The 22511-nt window shown below is 38.3% G+C and overlaps 1 protein-coding gene across 2 annotated transcripts in view; it reads left to right on the top strand.

The window, feature by feature from the left end:
- The window catches only part of RNF130 (ring finger protein 130), a 101460-nt gene that overhangs the window by 43322 nt on the left and 35627 nt on the right, over positions 1-22511 (top strand). For both annotated transcript variants that reach the window (XM_082620225.1, XM_082620224.1), the window contains exon 3: positions 5637-5887. In XM_082620225.1, coding sequence (XP_082476351.1) covers positions 5637-5887 — 251 coding nt within the window. The remainder of the gene's footprint in view (positions 1-5636; positions 5888-22511) is intronic.

Here is a 22511-nt window from a genome sequence, read left to right on the forward strand (position 1 = left end):
ATTCAGCAGCAGCCGTTCTAGACCTTTAAAGAAATTGTAGTCTCTTTCACTTACAATATATGGTGTTCTGCTTTACATATAAAGAGGCCATTGAATTCTATAGGAATAACTGATGCCACTATCAGAAGTTATAAAAGTATCATTGCAGACACTTAATGTGGGAATGCAGCCTTCCCCTGAGCTATTTTTCATGGGAAATTTCCTAAAATTATTTAAGAGCTTTAAGATTCCTTAAAACATTGGCAGCTGATTTGAGCTTATTAACAAACAAGTTTATCTATTAAGGCATGAAACCTCTGCTAAATGGGATTTTGCAGGTAAGCTTATCGTACAAAAGTGAAAGAGCTCATAGCAAAAGCGCTGTCTCCACTTGTGGCCTGGTGCCTCAAACAGTTCCTTTGCTCTTTTCCTGTATCTGCCTTTCTAGAGTTAAAGTATCAGCTGCCCGGCTGAATTGGGCTTGCCCTGAGAGTCATTCTCAGGAGCGGGGTGACGAAGACAGTTGAGGGGAGAGGGTGGTGACTTCTGATACTTCCCAACTGTGGGGACTCCCTGAGCGGAAGCTCAAATCCTCTTGGAAGCCAGGAGGATTGTGTTGGTCAGCAGATACCTGAGTGCTTCCCAAGGTGGTGGGAGAAATTAGAGAGAATAGGAGTTCCAAAATGTTGCGGTGGGGGCTTTGTGGTTTCCTCCAAAGAATGCCTTCCTCTGCTTTCCATGAGTAATAATAATAATACAAGTAGAATAAGCTCAGTAAACTGTAGCATTTATTGAGCATCGGCCATGAAGCCTGCAGGTAATATCATTTTTTGAAAGAAGAAACTGAAGTTCAGAGAGGTTAAGTATCATGCTGGAATTTGAACTTAGACATTCGGACTTCAGAGCCCAAAGGAGGTTAATTCTGAGGTTCATTTTTTGGCCCCTGAAAATTGATTTTGTAGTCAGGATTGTAGCAGCATTACCATAGTTTTCCACTTACCCCTTTTTCCCATTGAAAAATAGAAGTGCTGGGTGTTGCGGGGAGGGGGACTCTTTTTTACAGAAAAAAAATGCCAACCCAGAAGTTCTGTTTATTCAGTAGGAAAAAAAGATAAATAGAAAAATATTGAGTACAGAACCACTTTACAAAATGTAGAAGAAATCATAGTGTTAGAAAAATCACCATTTTGCAAACACTATTGTAGTAACTGATTCAGGTGGGCATTAGTGGGTGCTCAGAGCATTGAATGAAAGATTATTATTAGCCAGGTGATAAAATTCGCCTTCATCAATAAAGGTAAAACCCGACATATGCTTCCTGATGTAGCATGCTGGAAGGACATAACGTCACCTGTGTAGCGTTCCTACCAAAAATGTTTACTTTGGAGATCTAATCATGAGGAAGCAATCAGACAAATCCAGGTTGAGGGACATTTTTAAACCATATTGCCTGGACTCATCAAAAAAGTTAATGTCGTGAACGACCAAAAGGGACTGAGGAACCTGTTTTAGATCAGAAGAGACTAACAAGAAGAGACAACTAAGCACAGTACCCACAAGGCCTGATTAGGTACTGGGTACTCAACTAACCTAAACAGTTCTGAGAGTCATTATTAGAATCAGTCAGAAGTATTTTGAATGTGGACAGTATGTTGCAGAACAATGTCATATCAGAGTTCAGTTTCTTGAGTATGATAAATGAACTGTGTCCTTGTTCTTAGGAGATAATGCTGAAGTATTTAAGAAGGAAATGTAATGATGTTTGCAACTTATTCTCAATTGGTTCAGCGAAAATAAATACACACAGAAAAGGTGAAGTGTTACCAGCTGACAGATGTAAATAAAAAGTGCATGAGTGTTCATATAGTATTGAAACTGTACTGTAGGCTTGAAAATTCTCAAAATAAAAGAAGAATTGAATTGTTTATTAAAGTAGCCATACTCAAGCAGAGGAAACAGATTCACATTAAAGAATAACAATGGAGAAAGTTTTCAATAAAATAGGTGGAATCAGGTATCACAACTAGGTTTTTACTTAATCGGCATCTCTGGCAAATTAATCCTGGCTGCTGGGCATGTTGAAATGCATGGGATTCCGAGGCCATATTCATGATTTATTAGCATTGTTTGCCAAGGGCTTCAGATGAGAGAGTGGTGATGAATGTTCCAAACATTTGTCATCTTTCCTTGAATGTTCACATCGTTACAGTCTAACTAGTTCTTAACTCTTTATCAGTCACTACTTGATCTAACCCTAATTTTATCCTGAGCTTACATATTCTCTGGCATTAATGTCTTCCCCCCACCCCACCCCACCCCAGAAGCTGGGCCAAGGCTTCACAGTCTTTAAAAGTGAAGTGTCTGAGGCAATCCTTAAATTAAGTTGTTTGAGCCCAGATCACCTTTTATGGGTGGGGAATGAGAAAGTCTGTGAACCTCTCCTGAAATTAGAAGGGGGTGTCCTACCGTCAGATTCTCTAAGGGATTTACGACCTAAAATGGTTGAGACTAATGCCTTTGCTGGTATTCTGATGATCTGCTATAATTATTTTTCACTTTGTTTGGCCAGCAGTGTTTTTAGTCTCCTTTCCTGTCACTCTTCCCAGTCTCCTCCATTGTAGTAGCATCATGAGACTACCTGTGTTTGGCTCCTCTCTCTAGTCCCTTTAAAATTGTCCTTTGCCCTTTGAGAGCAGATGCAGTTTTCATGTAATCAAGAGCAGGTGTAAAGGAAAAAGCACTCCTGTGTGTCTCTTTTACTACTCACACAGAAAACTTCACTTCCGACACTTCTGGTCACCAAATGTTTGTGGGGTTTTCCCCATACCAAGCAATTTTCAGCAACACTAGCTGGGTGTCCTGTAATTCAATTTGATTCTGACACTATCTGCCTGGGGTTATCATCAGATCCCACAAGTTAAGGGCTCAGTCCCACAAGACATCGCACCCCCCACACCACTGTTTCAGAAGCCAGTTGCAAGTCCCACGTTGTCACCAGTACTTCTGACCCACCAGCTGTAAGTTGAGGTTCCCAGAACCCCCTCCTCCGGTCCAAAAATTTGTTAGAATGGCTCACAGAACTCAGGGGAAAACTTACATTTACTGATTCATTATAAAGGATATAATAAAGAATACAGGTGAAAGCGTACATACGTAGGGCAAGGTGTGTGAGAAGGGGCTCTCTGGCATGCCATCCTCTCATCACCTCCATGTGTTCACCAACGTGGACGACCTCCATACTTTGGCATTTTTATGCAGGCTTCACGTCTCTAGTCCCTCTCCCTCCCCAGAGGATTGGAGGTTGGGGCTGAAAGGTCCAAGCTTCTCATCATGGCTTGGTCTCTCTGGTGACCTGCCCCCATCCTGCAGCTATCCAGGAGCCCGCCAAGATTCACCTCATTAGAACAAAAGACACTCCCATCACCCAGGGAATTCCAAGGGTTTTAGGAGCTCTGTGTCAGGAACCAAGGTCAGAGACCTAATATTAGAACAAAAGATGCTCCTAGTGCTGTCACTTAGGAAGTTGCAAGGGTTTTAGGAGCTTTGTCCCAGGAACCAGGAATAGAGACCAATATGTATCTTTTCTACTATTTCACAGCAGATAATTTTCCACTCTCTTTGCAAAGTGAACGTTAAGGAGCCTTGATGATAGGATATGCTCAATAAATACTGTTGAAGGGATGGTTGAAATAATTAAATGCTTCTTCTCCCAAACAGCTTTCCAATTAAAATTAGGTGGTGCTCATTTAGTGTTGTTTGAATGAATGACATTCCATGGATTGGTTCCCTTGGCTACCTGTGCAGCTTTCCCAGCTCCTTTTCCAGCTTGAGTCTTCAAGAGGGAGCCTCAGAACTGATTTCTAAAACCATTTGTACCTGGTGTGATTATAAAGCAATGAGACTGATTGTCGTGTGTTGTTTGTGGGATCCGTCTCAGTTACTTTATAGCCATACCTGGTATCTTATACTGCAGATCATTGCCTGTTGAACAACATTTTAAAAGCACTTAAGGTTTCTAATGGAAATTTTAAATGGTTTAGCATCGTTTTATGATTTTTTTTCTGACTTACTGATCAGAACTCTTACTTCAGAAAGATAATTAGAGTTAACTTTGTTGCTTGCTTTAATTTTGCAGTTTTCTTTCTGTTTTTGGATTTTTAATCAGTATTCTGATAAACTGCTGATAAATTCTGATGAAATGACTGGCACAGTTTTGAATAAGGTTATACAAAGGTGTATGTTCCATTGGGTTAAGCTTCTCATAAAACTTTTTATTATTAAATTTCTTTTCAGTTGTATATGGTCTTTTGGCTGCACATTGTACAAGGATAGTCCTTTTAGTTAAATATGATGAATGAAACATATAAACTAAATATTTAGTAGTAGTAGTCATTGAAGCCTTCGAAAGGGCAAGTTTGGGGGGTTTTTATTTTGTTTTGGTGGTTTACATTTATATGCACAAACTTTATTCAAATTTAAGTAAGTGGTTATAATTTTCTCTTTCCCAAAATAAAATGTCTGTTCTTCTCCCTTTGACCCCCACAGTCTCGGGGCTCTTTGAAGAAGGCCTATTGTAAAAGTTGCATGTTGCCACAGGCAGCTTCACCTTATGAAAGGATGATCACTGACAGCTGGATTGGTGGTAGAAAGGCTTCTCTTTTTGCTTAAAAGAAAGTGGGAAATTATTCCCTTTCTGGAGAAGGAAAGGGATAGAAATTTCATGCTGTGCATAGGAGAGAGAGTCACTTGCCTTTCCTGTATTACTGCTTATGTAATTGAAAGAACTGGACGACTAGGAGAGCAACTTACAAACATCCTTATGAGTAACTTAGTGGCTGTAGCAGAACCTCTGGACAGCTGTTAGAAGCTGCAAGTATTTTGATGCCAGACTAGTCCAGACTTTTGAAGTTTGGACATTTCTCAGGAAGGGTTTGATTACCACAGGACTTCTGGGGTAAATGAAAAAGGAACCTTCCTCCAGTCCGACCTACACATAGAATCAAAGTTAGTTTCAACTGTTATTGATTGAAGATACCACCATTTGGCATTTTGCTGTTGGAACTCTATTATCAGATTTGTGTCCTAAGCCAGTGAAATTATAAAACTGTATGTCCTGTACTTCTGCTTCTTTCTATTCCTTGTGCTAGTTCTACACACAGTAGGTGCTCCATAAACATTTGTAAGAAAGATTAATGTAAAAAGTACCAATTTTTGTACTATGTTTTTCACCTTTTTATAAGGAGTTGGGACTCTCAAAAGAACATTTTAAAGATGGAAAAGGCTTTACAGTGAAAACCTGCCATGATTTTATCACATTTCTATTGGTGTATAATACAATGCTGTGTACCATCTTTTGTTACATTTGGCTGATTTAATAATCTCTTTTAAATATAGTTGTAAGATAAATTAATATGGTTCTTAACACTGCAATCATTTTATGCTTCAAGTGCGTTTAAGTCTTAAGTAGTACACAACAAGTTTGTGGTCCCACTTGGTGCCAGCATACCCAACTGCAACTTCATTTCATTTGAAAAGTTGAATCTGCAAACCCTTGCCATTAGCAAAAATTACAGTAGTTTTGCTAAGTAGCATTTTTATATATTTGATCTATAAATTTTAAATGTCACTTGAGTATATCTATTTATTTTACATTACAGGCACTGGAGATATTATTGCTGTCATGATTACAGAATTGAGGGGTAAGGATATTTTGAGTTACCTGGAGAAAAACATCTCTGTACAAATGACAATAGCAGTTGGAACTCGAATGCCGCCAAAGAACTTCAGCCGTGGCTCTCTAGTCTTCGTGTCAATATCCTTTATTGTTTTGATGATTATTTCTTCAGCATGGCTTATATTCTACTTCATTCAGAAGATCAGGTACACAAATGCCCGGGACAGGAACCAGGTGAGTTACCAGTACCAGTACTCTATGTTGCTTGATGCTCACTGGCCATAATTCATAGACATCTGTTATAAGCATACATAGTATGAATATTCTTCCATCAAAAAAAGTGGTAACCCTCAGTCATTTTAAGATGTCGAAAACATATCTACACACGTATTTTAAGGAGATTTGAAATACCTAAATGGAGAAATTATTCAATTTACAGTGATCACGTGGAATATTTCAGGTAAATGGTTAGCTTAATATCATAGTGTGATCTAGCTAATTCTGGTAATTTGAAGAAATATTACAAAGTTGCATTTTTAAGCTGGTAACATTTGTTGTCGGTGGCAGGGGAGTTGGAAGGGTGGGGGAGGGAGACTTTTCACTATATATATTTTTGTTCCATGTGAAATTTTTTTCCCATGTGAATTTTGAACTATGTATTATCTATTCAGAAAAAATAAATTAAAAATAAATTATCTGTCCTATTTAAGCTTAGCCATGGGGCAGTGATGAGGTGGGGAAGGACCAATAGAAGAGATATATCTAGATAGTCATCCTAGAAATTCCATTGACCAGTGCAGTGGACTTCAGATGAATGAATAAAGACACAGAAAAGACAATATACTGCCCTGTAGTAAAGGGCTTGCAGATGGTTTTCTGTGAGTTTATTACTTAGTTTGTTTGATGTGCTATATATAGAATATCTACCCTGGAGCCAGGTTTGAGGTATTAGGTCCCATTACCAGTCCTATGCTTTTCTAGGACACTAAGAAGCAAATTGCTTGGAGAGTGGTCTGAAGACAATTTTTATATAACACCATCCTCTCCTCAGAGTACATCTAAGTCCCCGTGGTGGGGTGTGAAATTTTCATCCTTCCTCATTCTAGTGAAAAGAGCACAGACTTGGGTGTGGAGTTCAAATCCTGACCTTACCACCAGTTTGCCCTTGTCCCTCTTGCACAGTTTTTTTTAGCTTCTCAACTTGTTTCTGCATCTGAAAATAAGTATAAAATATTTGAAAACTCTAATTTACTGAACATTTGTGTGCCAGGCTCTGTGCATCATCCTGTACATCTTTAAAATTTTTTTTTTTTTTTTTTTTTTTTTTTTTGCGGTACGCGGGCCTCTCACCGTTGTGGCCTCTCCCGCTGCGGAGCACAGGCTCCGGACGCGCAGGCTCAGCGGCCATGGCTGACGGGCCCAGACGCTCCGCGGCATGTGGGATCCTCCCAGACCGGGGCACGAACCCCTGTCCCCTGCATCGGCAGGCGGAATCCCAACCACTGCGCCATCAGGGAAGCCCTTTAAAATTTTTATCATGATAATTTTTATTATTTATAATTTCAGACTTACAGAAAGTTACAAGAGTAATATAAAGTATTTCCTTGCCCAAATTCTCCAACTGTTAACATTTTACCATATTTCCTTTTTAACCATTTGAGAGTAAGTTTGAGATAAGATGCCCCTTTACCCTTAAATACTTCATTGTGTACTTTCTAAAAGCAAGAACATTCTCTTATATAACCACAGTGTATGATTATCAAAATAATGAAATTAACATTAATATCATTATCTGATCTATAGACCTTTTCTAAGTTTTGTGAAATTATCTTAATAATGTCCTTTATAGCAAAGAAACCCTGGATTGATCCAATCAAATTGTATGTTGTGTTCAGTTGTCACGTCTCTTTTAATCTGTTTCATGACATTGACATTATTGAAGAGTACAGGCCAGTTGTTTTGGATTTGAGCTTGTCTGATGTCTGATGTTCCTTCATGATTAGATCCAGGTTATATGCATTTTTGTCAGGAATACCAGTCCTTTACATTTGTTAGTTTTTTATTTTGAGATAGGTGTAATTTCACATACGTTTGTGAGAAATAATACAGAGAGATCCCAAATACCCTTCACCCATTTTCTCCCAGCGGTAAAATCTTGCATAACTATAGTATATATCACAACCAGGATGTCAACACTGATGCAATCCACTGATCTTATTCAGATTTCTCCAGTTAAACTTGTGCTGGTGTGTGTATAGTTCTGTGCAGTTTCAGGTGACCACCTTCACAGTCAAGATACAGACCCATTATCACAAGGATCCCTTGTGCAAATTCTTCTATTGCCACAGCCACCTCTCTCCTACACCCCTGCCTAACCCCTGACTACACTAGTCTGTTACCCACTTTGTAGTTTTATCACTTCAAGAATGCTATATAAATGGAATCACATAATATTTAACTTCTAGAGTTTGGATTTCTTCATCTAACGTAATTCGCTTGAGATCCTTCCAAATTGTTACATGTCAATAGTTTATTCCTTTTTATTGCTGAGTAGTATTCTATGGCTTGGATGTACTATAACTTGGTTAACGAAGTTGTTTCCAGTTTTGGCTATTATAAATAAAGTGACTATGAACATTCATGTACAGGTTTTTGTGTGAACATGAGTTTTCATTTCCTTGGCATAAATGTTCAAGAGTGCAATTTTTGAGTTATTATGATAAGCACATATTTAATTTTGTAAGAAACTGCCATACTCTTTTCCCAAGCAGCTGTACTATTTTACATTCCCAGTAGAAATGTATCCCTGATACAGTTCCTCTGCATCCTTGACAGCATTTGGTGTTGTCACTATTTTTCATTTTAGTGATTCTGATAGGTGTATAGTAATATCTCTTTTGTGATTTTAATTTGCATTTCTCCAATGACTACTGATGTTGAACATCTTTCATGTGCTAAATGCCACCTGTATATCCTCTTCAGTGAAATGTTTATTCGTGTCTTTTACCCATTTTCTACTGGGTTGTTTGTTTTTTACTGTTGAGTTTTGAGAGTTCTTCATACATTCTAAATACAAGTCTTGTCAGAACTGTGGTTTGCGAATATTTTCTCCCAGTTTCTCCCAGAATCTTTTGAAGAGCAAAATTTTTAATTTCGATGAAGCTTAATTTATCAGTTTTTCCTTTTATAAATTGTGCTTTTGCTGGCAAGTCTAAAAACTCTTTGACTACCCCTAGATACCAAAGATTTTCTAATTTTTTTCAAAAAGTTTTACATTTAAGTCCATGATCCATTTTGAATTAATTTTTGTGTAAAGTGTGAGGTTTAGGTTCAGGTTCCTTTTTTTGCTTATGTCTGTCCAGTATTGCACCTTTGTCAAAACCACAAAGCTTGATTCCTTGCCCAATCTTTTCCGCCTTCTTTCCAATTCTTGTTTCCCAGCAACAAGTCACCTCTTTCAACTCTTTTATCTGTTCCTTCTGTTATTAACTTCATATAACTAAGTAGCATGCTATACTCCTTTTTTAAATAAATTAAAGGTGTTTTTTAAGTATATTGCCATCATGAAAGAGTGAAAGTAAAATGATCAAGAGTAGCTCTAAAAGGGTGTTCTTGACAAGAAAACCCTAAAATATTGGTTTGAATGTAGCGCATCTCAAGGACTTTTGAAAAAAGCAAATGGTTTGTCCCAGGAGCCTGCTCTTTGACGGTACTGCTTTAATTAGCACCCACCCTGGGGCCTGTGTGTGATGAAGGACTCAGCATAGTCACCATCTGGCGCAGGCCACAAACGGGAACTGGTTTTGCGGCTGACTGCGCGCAGATTTCCTAAGCATTCTTCTCTCCAGACGCTGCTGTAGCAGAGTGGTATTCTGACCTTTGTTCCTCCTTCCGTTTTTCCTAAGGTTGAGAAGCACTTGATGAAATTTTTATGTGTCTTAAAAAGCTTAGCTTATTAAAGTTTAATACGAAGATGGCAGCAGCTCAACTGGTTGAAACCTTTGGCTATTTTAAAAGAGAAACCAGAACTATTAGTGAAGAAAAATAAGTGAGTTTAAGGAGAGACTCATTTTCTCCCACAAACTGTCATCGTGAAGCAGTTCTTTCTACAGAATATGCTACCAAAGAGAACCATGTGTTGTGAATAACTTTCTAAGCACAGTGTAATGTACACAATTGACACCATTTTACATTGGAAATAAGAATCTAATGCTTTGGCTTTTTAGTGTATGCCAGGTGTCTATGGTTGCTCTTCTTGAAAACTTGTTAGAATACATCTGAATACAAATAGGTCAGATGATGGCTGATGGTAAACTTAAATGTCATCTTCTAATAAGACAGTGATAGTTATTCTACACAAGAGGATAGATGTTTGGTGTGTTTTATTGAAAGGGTACTTAAGGTTTTTCTGAGAAATGTAAACTTGTTCACAATTACATAGTTAATATTGTACCCTTAATTTCAAAGTGGTCAAGTTTGACAAACTAGAACAATAAAACTTTTATTTTACTGTTGAGGAATAAGACAGGTATTAAAAATTCCATAACGTAGGACTACTGAGTTTAGAAGGTCTTCTTACGAAAATCCCCTGTGAAAATGCATATGGTTTTAAGGTATTTAAAACTCGTTATAGCTTCTTGCCAAAATGTGTATGCAGTATTCTTAGACTTTATACATATCTCAAGGTTACTGAAATGAAATATGCTTTTGCTGCCCATTTTTATCTCGGAAGATAGCTAACTGAAGAATACACTTGCACGTGCGAGTATGGAAGAACACTGAATGTTCTTCAGAGGAAGGCTAGTACTTTGCATATATAATCTTCAAAAATGGTGGGTTCAAAAGTCTTTTCCTTCCAGATTGGAAGGGGAGAAGTTATTGTGCATACTGTCAAGGTTTTTCCCCTAGGAAAAGATTATGTAGTCAAAAAGGGACAGATTTCTTCATAGTTGGATGGTAGATTGAATTTTATTATGTTTTTTAGGGATTGACAATTCCAGAAGAACTAGAAAAGGAAACTAGATCTTTGAACTGAGAATGTATTATTTTACCACTTTTTAAGTATATTGCAAGTGTTCTGTCTTCTTTTTCATGTCTTGCTATTATGATCAATTTACATAAATAAATACCACTTTCTATATTCAGAGACTATATGCCTTCTAAACATTATATCAAAGCTTAAGACTTTGTTTTTCTAGCACAAAATATTTTCTTGAGGGCTTCCCTGGTGGCGCAGTGGTTGGGAGTCCGCCTGCCGATGCAGGGGACATGGGTTCATGCCCTGGTCTGGGAGGATCCCACGTGCCGTGGAGCGGCTGGGCCCATGGGCCATGGCCGCTGGGCCTGTGCGTCCGGAGCCTGTGCTCCGTGGCGGGAGAGGCCACAGCAGTGAGAGGCCCGCGTACCACAAAAAAAAAAAAAAAAAATTTTTTTCTTGAGATCAGAGTGTTTCTAAGATATTCAGTTCTACATCCTTGGGGTTTAGCACAGGGCCTGGCATGTCACAGTATCTCAGTAAATGCTTAAATGAATTAAAGAATGAGATTACATTCTATTGGGAAGGCAGACAGGTGTAATCAAAATACCGTGTAGTATAAGAGTTATTCTTTTGGGGGCTTCCCTGGTGGCGCAGTGGTTGGGAATCCGCCTGCCAAAGCAGGGGACACGGGTTTGTGCCTCAGTCCAGGAAGATCCCACATGCCACGGAGTGGCTGGGCCCATGAGCCATGGCCGCTGGGCCTGCGCGTCCGGAGCCTGTGCTCCACAACGGGAGAGGCCACAACAGTGAGAGGCTTGCGTACCGCAAAAAAAAAAAAAAAAAAAAGAGTTATTCTTTTGGAGCAGAGTGATATTACTAGAGTATTATCCAGAGGAGGTAGTGACATTTGAGCTGAATTTTAAAGGATGAATAAGACTTCGTCAGACAGGAACTGGGTGGAAATTCAGGCAAAGGGATCATTTTCCATAGAGCTGTGGGGAGATAAAAGGAGAGACAGAAGAGTTGAATGGCGTCAGAAATAGTAGGGAGGAGACCTGAGACTGAACTGATACTGGATGAGCATATTGACACTAGAAGATGAAGGGCTTGACTCTCATGCTGAAAAATTTAGACTTTACTCTCTAAGCAGTAAGGAGTCATCAAAGGTTTTTTAGCAGTGGAGTGATAGATTTTTTTCTATTAGGAGAGGCTTGGGGGAAAGAGTTCTTAAAGAGGAAAATATTGAAGAGCAAAGGAAAATAATATTAATAAAGCAAGGGTATGTAGAGAGCTGGGGGAGGGATAGGGGCACAGACAAATGGTTACCTTGGAAAACTGTTGGGGATACTTTTCAGGCAAAAGAGAAAAAGGTAGTAGTGATGAGAGTGAATGAAAGAAGGTGCTGACTACAAGACAGTTATTTCAGTCAGGGAAAAATTATATTTACAGCACCTGAATTTCACCTGTGTCTAAAAGAAGAAAGCCCTATTATCTGCTGATATAGACCTAATTCTGTATCTATGGGAGAGTTCTGACGACTGAACAGAAACCGGAGATGAGTCTCATTAAAGTGACCTGCCGGGCTTCCCTGGTGGCGCAGTGGTTGAGAGTCCGCCTGCCGATGCAGGGGACACGGGTTCGTGCCCTGGTCCGGGAGGATCCCACATGCTACGGAGCGACTGGGCCCGTGAGCCATGGCCGCTGAGCCTGCACGTCCGGGGCCTGTGCTCCACAACGGGAGAGGCCACAGCAGTGAGAGGCCCGCGTACCGCAAAAAAAAAAAAAAAAAAAAAAAAACAATAAAGTGACCTGCCATCAATATATTGTGAACCATCTGGCTTTGAACAGATCATTCCTGTTAAATTAAGCAGTATGAGTTGTTTTAAATTGTTTTCTACCGATTTAAAACTTTTGGATACTCTGCATCCAAATATAGAATAGTGTTCACATTGGTATTCTTGATGTCTTTAACCAAGTGAAATAAATTAATCTAGCCCTTGATGGTCAATATCCCTTCATATTTTATAATATGGGAAGTCTTTTAGGCATTTATAATGGAAAAAGAACTGGACTAGAAAGTCAGGAGACCAAAGTTTCTGGTCCCAGCACTTTTACTAACTTTAGATAGATCACCTTAGTTCTCTCTGGATTTGGGTTTTCTCCTTTGTATAATAAAATGATGCATCCCTGTGGTTTTGTCCCATTCTGTAATGTTCTGTGTGTGGTGAGATGGAAACTTGAGTAACTTTGTTAACTGAAGTCAGAAGTATGGAGAATATGAGTGGGGAGAGGGTTATGGGAAATGCTTTGGAAGCTAGGGTTGGTAGTTTATACTTAGTATAGTGAGTCTCAAATTTTAGTAGGCAAAAGAATCATGTGGGGGCACTTTTTCCCCCTCCTTCCCCTCCTCTTTTTCTTCTCCTCCTCCTCCTCCTCCTTTACTTTCAAAAACTGCAGACTCCCAAGACACCTCCCCCCTCCAGTCTTTTCAGGAAGTCTGGATAGGACATACTTACCAGCTCTCAATCTGAGCAAATTACTTAATCTCTCTGTGCCTCAATTTCCTCTTCTATAAAATGGGAATAATGTAATTCTTTCTCATAAAATGATTGTGAAGGTGTCATGAGTCAGTACATGTGAAGGACTTACCACAGTACCTAGCACATGGTATGTACTGAATAAATCTTAGTTACTATAAATATCATCATTATTTCATATTATTATTAAGTACTTGGCATGGTAGTCAGGTGACGGTAAGGGATCTTAAAAAAAATGATCTTCACAAAAGGAATTTTTGCTTCATCTTAGATATTTGAGAGTCAGCATGACGCAAATAGTATTAAAATCAAGAGGTGAGGGGAAAATGGCTTTTAGACAGATCCAAGTAAGAGAACAAAATCATAGCTGAGATATACCTGTCACAATGTGATGGGAAATGTTGAGGGAGGTATTTAAAACTCAAGGGATGGCCCAAAAGAAGGTAGTTAACACAGAAGCCAAGTTCCAAGAAAAATACTACAATGAAGATATTTAACATTATTATCAAACACAAGGAAAAGATGTTTTTTACTTTTGCTGCAGGACGTTTTGAAAGTTCAGAAGTGGAAGTGATGATATATCTAAATATTTATGGGAGATCTCTAATTAGGTGCCCTACATACATTCAGATCAACTTGCTGAAGCTGAACTCCTCCCATCAGTGCCTGCTCTCCTCTCTCTGCCAGTCTCATCTACTGTGATGCCTCTCCCACATAGCCAGTCACTAACTAGAAAGCTGGGATGGCCATTCTTGACTTCCCTCTCTTCTCATTCCCCCGCATCAGTCAGTCATTAGGTTCTGTCAGTCGTACCTCCTAAATCTTTCTTACTTTGTCCTCTCCTCTTGCCCCACTACTACTTGCCTAATTCAAGCCCTACTTATCTCTCTGAAGTACTAGACTCTACCTGGTCTCTCTGTCTCCAGTCTTTTCTGTGTCACATACATTCTTCTCTGGAAGTCAGATCTGAATTCTCCAAAATTCATATCTCATCATGGAACTCTTTTGTTTAAAATTCTTCAGTACAATTCTGATCTGAGCAGGATGGAAGTAGTGGGTATTTTGTTTAATCTTCCCAAATCCCTTTAAAAAATACAAAGAACAACTAGGATAGCAAAAGGAAAAACCCACAGACAGCATCTTCTATGATGCCAAGGAGCAGCGTACCTCCAAGAACTCCTGGAAAAGGAGTGGTCACACCAGACAACTAGCAGCAGCAAGACCTGCACTGTAGCTCCAAGAAAAGGAGCCAAAAGAAGAAAAGGGTGGTCCTAAGAACCAGAAATCAGAAGGAAAGGGCTTCACTCAGAGGGGAAACCTCAGCAAATAAATCTGAGAACAACTGGTAAAATAGATATAGCACCACAGACTCTAAGTTGTAAACAATTGAAAAAAAGACCTTGGAAACCCATTAAGGAACTTTAGGGAACACAGGGTGGTGGGGCAGCCTCAGCCCTTGAGGCAGTCAGTAACACACATGAGCATACACACTCAGCCTGGATAGATAGATGGATAGATGGATGGATCAATCTAGGTAAACACTTTAAAACTGTATAAAATCTATATGAGAAAAACTACAAAACACTCCTGAAAGATGTATATACTTAAATATATATACTGTATATATACAGTATATACTTAAATGGAAAAGACACCTTTTTCCTATTGAATATAATCATTCAATACAATGAATGTATCAGTTCTTCCTAAATTCATTCATAAGTTTAACTTAAGCCCAATAAAATTATTTTCAGATATTTTTCTGGGGTTAGATAAGGTAATTATAAAATTTATTTAGAAGAATAAGTAATGAAGAAAAAAATCCTGAAAAAGAGGAGCAGTGAACAGGTGGCTAGCCACACCAAGTTTTATAATACCTAATAAAGCCTCTTATTTAAAAGACTGTTAAGAGTTAATCCATGAATAAACAGAGCAATAGAACAAAATGCAAAATCCAAAAAATAGACACAACTGAGTGTTGAAATTTAATACAAAGCATCATCTCAAATCAGTAGAGAAATATGAACTTTTTAATAAATGGCATGGGACAATTGGAAAAAGACAAAATCAGATCCATTCCTCAGTTGTACACCAGGATAAATTTCAAATGAAGCAGAGATCTAATTATAAACAATAAAACTACACATATTAGGAGAAAATGAAGGCTAAATTTTCCTTTTTGATGGAGAATTTGGAAAACTTTGAATTACGGCTCAAAATCCAGTAGAGTAATAAAGATGATTGATGAATTTGACTATTTTTTAAAGGAAAAATCCAAAAAATGAGTGACAAAAAAGATATTTGCAATTTACATTATAGACAAAGGGTTAATGACACTGATATATAAAGAAGACCTCCCCCCCAAAAAAAGACAGAAAACCTGATAGAAAAAAAATGGGCAAAAAAATAAATAGTTCACCAGAAAGAAATGCAAATAGTTCTTAAAATGTTAAAAGATGTTCAGCCACATTCATAAGTTAAATATGACTTAAAACCAAAGTGAGATACACAGTCATAAGTTAAATATGACTTAAAACCAAACTAAGATTTCTTATTAATCAGTGCAGGGGAAAAAAATATTCTAAGGTTTGACAACATACTTTCTTGACGAGGTTATAGGGGAAACAAGCATACTCATACATTGATGATGAGAATGCAAAATGGTACAGTTACTGTGGTGGGGAAGTGGGAATCTGTAATATCTTGCAAAATGCATGTGCACTTATCCTTTGTCTTAGTAACCTCACTAGTAGGAAATTAGCCTGATAATGAACTTGCAAAAGTAAAAAATGACATATTTGTTATACAGTTCACTCTGATATTATTTACAATAACAAAAGACTTGAAACATTCAAATGTCCATCAATAGGAGTTTGCTTGAATAAACTAGTACTCTACACATGAAATACTCTAAATGCAATGGAGTAGTGTATAGCTGTAAAAGAGAATGGTTTCTAAAGCTCTCTGGATGTTGCTATGGGGTGACCTCTTAGTGCAGAACAGTTTTAGCATACCAATTTATTGTAAGAAGGGGGGACCATGAAAACATTGATATATATATATATAGATATACATATCACATATATACATATATTCACACATACATAATGTGCGTTTATTTTCAAAAGGAAACAATGTAAGGATAAAGCAAAAATTAACATAAAGAGTTGTTATTTGGGGGGAAGGGAACAGGATGGAGGAGATAGAGATTGATGAGACTTCCCTGTACTGGTTTTATAGTTTTGACTTCAGAACCATCTAAATGTTTTAGATGTTATTTTTAAAAAACAAAAGAAATCATCAAAATTGAAAATAAATGGAACCTAAATATATTTCAAGATGATGATATAAGCACATAGAGAAAGGAATTGTTTTAGGGGACTTTTATTTGACAGTACATTTCTATTGGGATACATTCTAAGGATAAAAAAAGTCTAAGCTGGAGCTTTCAGCAGCAAGGAGGTACTTGAGAACAAGCTCTTGTAAATGTGAAACTCTGGGCCATTGATCGACAATGTTTTCAAACAATAATGATGAGGACAGGACTCATCAAGCATACCGAGTATATGGAATTTTTAAAAAGCAGCCCACAGGATAGAACCAAGATGGCAGAGTAGAAGGACATGCTCTCACTCCCTCTTGTGAGAACACCAGAATCACAACTAACTGCTGAACAGTCATCAACAGGAAGACACTGGAACTCACCAAAAAAGATAGCCCACATCCAAAGACAAAGGAGGAGCCACAATGAGACGGTAGGAGGGGTGCAATCACAATAAAATCAAATCCCATAACAGCTGGGTGGGTGACTCACAAACTGGAGAACCCTTATACGTTAGAAGTCCACCCACTGGAGTGAAGGTTCTGAGCCCCACATCAGGCTTCCTAACCTGGGGGTCCAGCAACAGGAGGAGGAATTCCTAGAGAATCAGACTTTGAAGACTAGCGGGATTTGACTGCAAGACTCTGACAGGACTGAGGGAAACAGAGACTCCACTCTTGGAGGGCACACACAAAGTAGTGTGTGCATGGGGACCCAGGGGAAGGAGCAGTGACTGCAGGGGAGACTGAACTGGACCTACCTGCTAGGGTTGGAGGGTCTCCTGCAGAGGCAGGGGGTGGCTGTGGCTCACTGTGAGGACAAGGACACTGGCAGCAGAAGTTCTGGGAAATACTCCTTGGTGTGAGCCCTCCTAGAGTCTGCCATTAGCCCCACCAAAGACGTGGGTAGGCTCCAGTGTTGGGTCGCCTCAGACCAAACAACCAACAGGGAGGGAACCCAGCCCCACCCATCAGAAGACAAGCAGATTAAAGTTTTCTTGAGCTCTGCCCACCAGAGCAACACCCAGCTCTACCCACCACCAGTCCCTCCCATCAGGAAACTTGCTCAAGCCTCTAAGATAGCATCATCCACCAGAGGGCAGACAGCAGAAGCAAGAAGAACTACAGTCCTGCAGCCAGTGGAACAAAAACCACATTCACAGAAAGACAGACAAAATGAAAAGGCAGAGGGCTATGTACCAGATGAAGGAACAAGATAAAACCCCAGAAAAACAACTAAATGAAGTGGAAATAGGCAAACTTCCAGAGAAAGAATTCAGAATAATGATAGTGAAGATGATCCAGGACCTCGGAAAAACAATGGAGGCAAAGATCAAGAAGATGCAAGAAATGTTTAACAAAAACCTAGAAGAATTAAGGAACAAACAAACAGAGATGAACAATACAATAACTGAAATGAAAACTACACTACAAGGAATCAATAGCAGAATAACTGAGGCAGAAGAACGGATAAGTGACCTGGAAGACAGAATGGTGGAATTCCCTGCTGCAGAACAGAATAAAGAAAAAAAAATGAAAAGAAATGAAGACGGCCTAAGAGACCTCTGGGACAACATTAATCGCAACAACATTCGCATTATAGGTGTCCCAGAAGGAGAAGAGAGAGACAAAGGACCTGAGAAAATATTTGAAGAGATTAGAGTCGAAAACTTCCCTAACATGGGAAAGGAAGTAGCCACCCAAGTCCAGGAAGCGCAGAGAGTCCCATACAGGAGAAAGCCAAGGAGAAACACGCCGAGACACATAGTAATCAAATTGGCAAAAATTAAAGACAAAGAAAAATTATTGAAAGCAGCAAGGGAAAAACGACAAATAACGACAAATACAAGGGAACTCCCATAAGGTTAACAGCTGATTTCTCAGCAGAAACTCTACAAGCCAGAAGGGAGTGGCATGATATACTTAAAGTGATGAAAGGGAAAAACCTACAACCAAGATTACTCTAACCGGCAAAGATCTCATTCACATTCGATGGAGATATCAAAAGCTTTACAGACAAGCAAAAGCTAAGAGAATTCAGCACCACCAAACCAACTCTACAACAAATGCTAAAGGAACTTCTCTAAGTGGGAAACACAAGAGGAGAAAAGGACCTACAAAAACAAACCCAAAGCAATTAAGAAAATGGTCATAGGAACATACATATCGATAATTACCTTAAACGTGAATGGATTAAATGCTCCAACCAAAAGACACAGGCTTGCTGAATGGATACAAAAACAAGACCCATATATATGCTGTCTACAAGAGATCCACTTCAGACCTAGGCACACATACAGACTGAAAGTGAGGGGATGGAAAAAGATATTCCATGCAAATGGAAATCAAAAGAAAATTGGAGTAGCAATACTCATATCAGATAAAATAGACTTTAAAATAAAGAATGTTACAAGAGACAAGGAAGGACACTATATAATATGATCAAGGGATCAATCCAAGAAGAAGATATAACAGTTATAAATATATATGCACCCAACATAGGAGCACCTCAGTGCATAAGGCAACTGCTAACAGCTATAGAAAAGGAAATCAACAGTAGCACAATAATAGTGGGGCACTTTAACACCTCACACCAATGGACAGATCATCCACACAAAATAAATAAGGAAACACAAGCTTTAAATGACACAATAGACCAGATAGATTTAAGTGATATTTATAGGATATTCCATCCAAAAGCAGCAGATTACACTTTCTTCTCAAGTGTGCATGGAACATTCTCCAGGATAGATCACATCTTGGGTCTCAAATCGAGCCACAGTACAAGTTAAGAAAATTGAAATCATATCAAGCATCTTTTCTGGCCACAATGCTATGAGATTAGAAATGAATTACAGGGGAAAAAAACATAAAAAACACAATCACATGGAGGCTAAACAGTACGTTACTAAATAACCGAGAGATCACTGAAGAAGTCAAAGAGGAAGTCAAAAAATACCTAGAGGTAAATGACAATGAAAACACGACGATCCAAAACCTATGGGATGCAGCAAAAGCAGTTCTAAGAGGGAAGTTTACAGCTATAAAGCCTACCTCAAGAAACAAGAAAAATCTCAAACAATCTAACGTTTCACCTAAAGGAACTAGAGAAAGAACAAACAAAACCCAAAGTTAGCAGAAGGAAAGAAATCATCAAGATCAGACCAGAAATAAATGAAATAAAAACAAAGAAAACAATAGCAAAGATCAATAAAACTAAAAGTTGGTTCCTTGAGAAGATAAAATTGATAAACCATTAGCCAGACTCATCAAGAAAGGTAGAGGACTTGAATCAATAAAATTAGAAATGAAAAAGGAGAAGTTACAACAGACACCGCAAAAATACAAAGCATTCTAAGAGACTACTACAAGCAACTCTATGCCAATAAAATGGACAACCTGGAAGAAATTCTTAGAATTTCTTCTAAATTCTTAGAAATTCTTAAATTTAAGAAATTCTCCTTAAATTCTTAGAAAGGTATAACCTTCCAAAACTGAACCAGGAAGAAGCAGAAAATATGAACAGACCAGTCACAAGTAATGAAATTGAAACTGATTTAAAATCTTCCAACAAACAAAAGTCCAGGACCAGATGGCTTCACAGGTGAATTCTATCAAACATTTAGAGAAGAGCTAACACTGAACTCTTCTCAAACTGTTGCAAAAATTTGCAGAGGAAGGAACACTCCCAAACTCATTCTGTGAGGCCACCATCACCCTGATAACCAAAACCAGACAAAGATACTACAAAAAAAGGAAATTACAGACCAATGTCACTTATGAATATAGATGCAAAAATCCTCAACAAAATACTAGCAAACAGAATCCAACAACACATTAAAAGGATCATACACCATAGTCAAGTGGGATTTATCCCAGGGATGCAAGGATTCTTCAATATGCACAAATCAATCAGTGTGATACACCATATTAACAAATTGAAGAAGAAAAACCATATGATCATCTCAATAGATGCAGAAAAAGCTTTTGACAAAATTCAATACCCATTTATAATAAAAACTCTCCAGAAGGTGGGCATAGAGGGAACCTGCCTCAACATAATAGAGGCCATATACAACAAACCCACAGCAAACATCATTCTCAATGGTGAAAAGCTGAAAGCATTTCCACTAAGATCAGGAACAAGACAAGGATGTCCACTCTCAGCACTATTAATCAACATAGTTTTGGAAGTCCTAGCCACAGCAATCAGAGAAGAAAAAGAAATAAAAGGAATCCAAACTGGAAAAGAAGAAGCAAAACTGTCACTGTTTGCAGATGACTTGACACTATACATAGAGAATCCTAAAGACGCCACCAGAAAACTACTAGAGCTAATCAATGAATTTGGTAAAGTAGCAGGATACAAAATTAATGCACAGAAATCTCTTGCAATCCTATACACTAATGATGAAAAGTCTCAAAGAGAAATTAAGGAAACACTCCCATTTACCACTGCAACAAAAAGAATAAAATACCTAGGGAGACAAAAGACCTGTATGCAGAAAACTATAAGACACTGATGAAAGAAATTAAAGATGATACCAGCAGATGGAGAGATATACCATGTTCTTGGATTGGAAGAATCAGTATTGTGAAAATGACTATACTACTCAAAGCAATCTACAGATTCAATGCAATCCCTATCAAATTACCAATGGCATTTTTTACTGAACTAGAACAAAAAATCTTAAAATTTGTTTGGAGACAGAAAAGACCCCGAATAGCCAAAGCATTCTTGAGGGAAAAAAAACTGAGCTGGAGGAATCAGACTCCCTGACTTCAGACTATACTGCAAAGCTACAGTAATCAAGACAATATGGTACTGTCACAAAAACAGAAACATAGATCAATGGAACAAGATAGAAAGCCCAGAGATAAACCCACACACCTATGGTCAACTAATCTATGACAAAGGCAAGGATATACAATGGAGAAAAAGACAGTCTCCTCAATAAGTGGTGCTGGGAAAACTGGACAGCTACATGTAAAAGAATGAAATTAGAACATTCCCTAACACCATACACAAAAATAAACCCAAAATGGATTCGAGACCTAAATGTAACACCGGACACTATAAAACTCTTAGAGGAAAACATAGGAAGAACACTCTTTGACATAAATCACAGCAAGATCTTTTTTGATCCACCTCCTAGAGTAATGGAAATAAAAACAAAAATAAATGGGACCTAATGAAACTTCAAAGCTTTTGCACAACAAAGGAAACCATAAACAAGACAAAAAGACAACCCTCAGAATGGGAGAAAATGTTTGCAAATGAATCAACAGACAAAGGATTAATCTCCAAAATATATAAACAGCTCATGCAGCTCAATATTAAAAAGCAAACAACCCAATCCAAAAATGGGCACAAGACCTAAATAGACATTTCTCCAAAGAAGACATACAGATGGCCAAGAAGCACATGAAAAGCTGCTCAACATCACTAATTATTAGAGAAATGCAAATCAAAACTACAATGAGGTATCACCTCACACCAGTTAGAATGGGCATCAACAGAAAACCTACAAACAACAAATGCTGGAGAGGGTGTGGAGAAAAGGGAACCCTCTTGCACTGTTGGTGGGAATGTAAATTGATACAGCCACTATGGAGAACAGTATGGCGGTTCCTTAAAAAACAAAATAGAATTACCATATGATCCAGCAATCCCACTCCTGGGCATTTACCCAGAGAAAACCATAATCCAAAAAGACACATGCACCCCAATGTTCATTGCAGCACTATTTACAATAGCCAGGTCATGGAAGCAACCTAAATGCCCATTGACAAATGAATGGATAAAGATGTGGTACATATATACAGTGGAATATTAGCCATAAAAAGGAACAAAATTGCGTCATTTGTTGAGACGTGGATGGATCTAGAGACTGTCATACAGAGTCAGAAAGAGAAAAATATTGTAAGTCAGAAAGAGAAAAATATTGTATATTAACACATATGTGGAACCTAGAAAAATGGTACAGATGAACTGCTTTGCAGGGCAGAAATTGAGACACAG

The sequence above is a fragment of the Mesoplodon mirus genome (assembly GCF_964341445.2).
Source record: "Mesoplodon mirus genome assembly, chromosome: 5".
Taxonomy (NCBI): Eukaryota; Metazoa; Chordata; class Mammalia; order Artiodactyla; family Ziphiidae; genus Mesoplodon; species Mesoplodon mirus.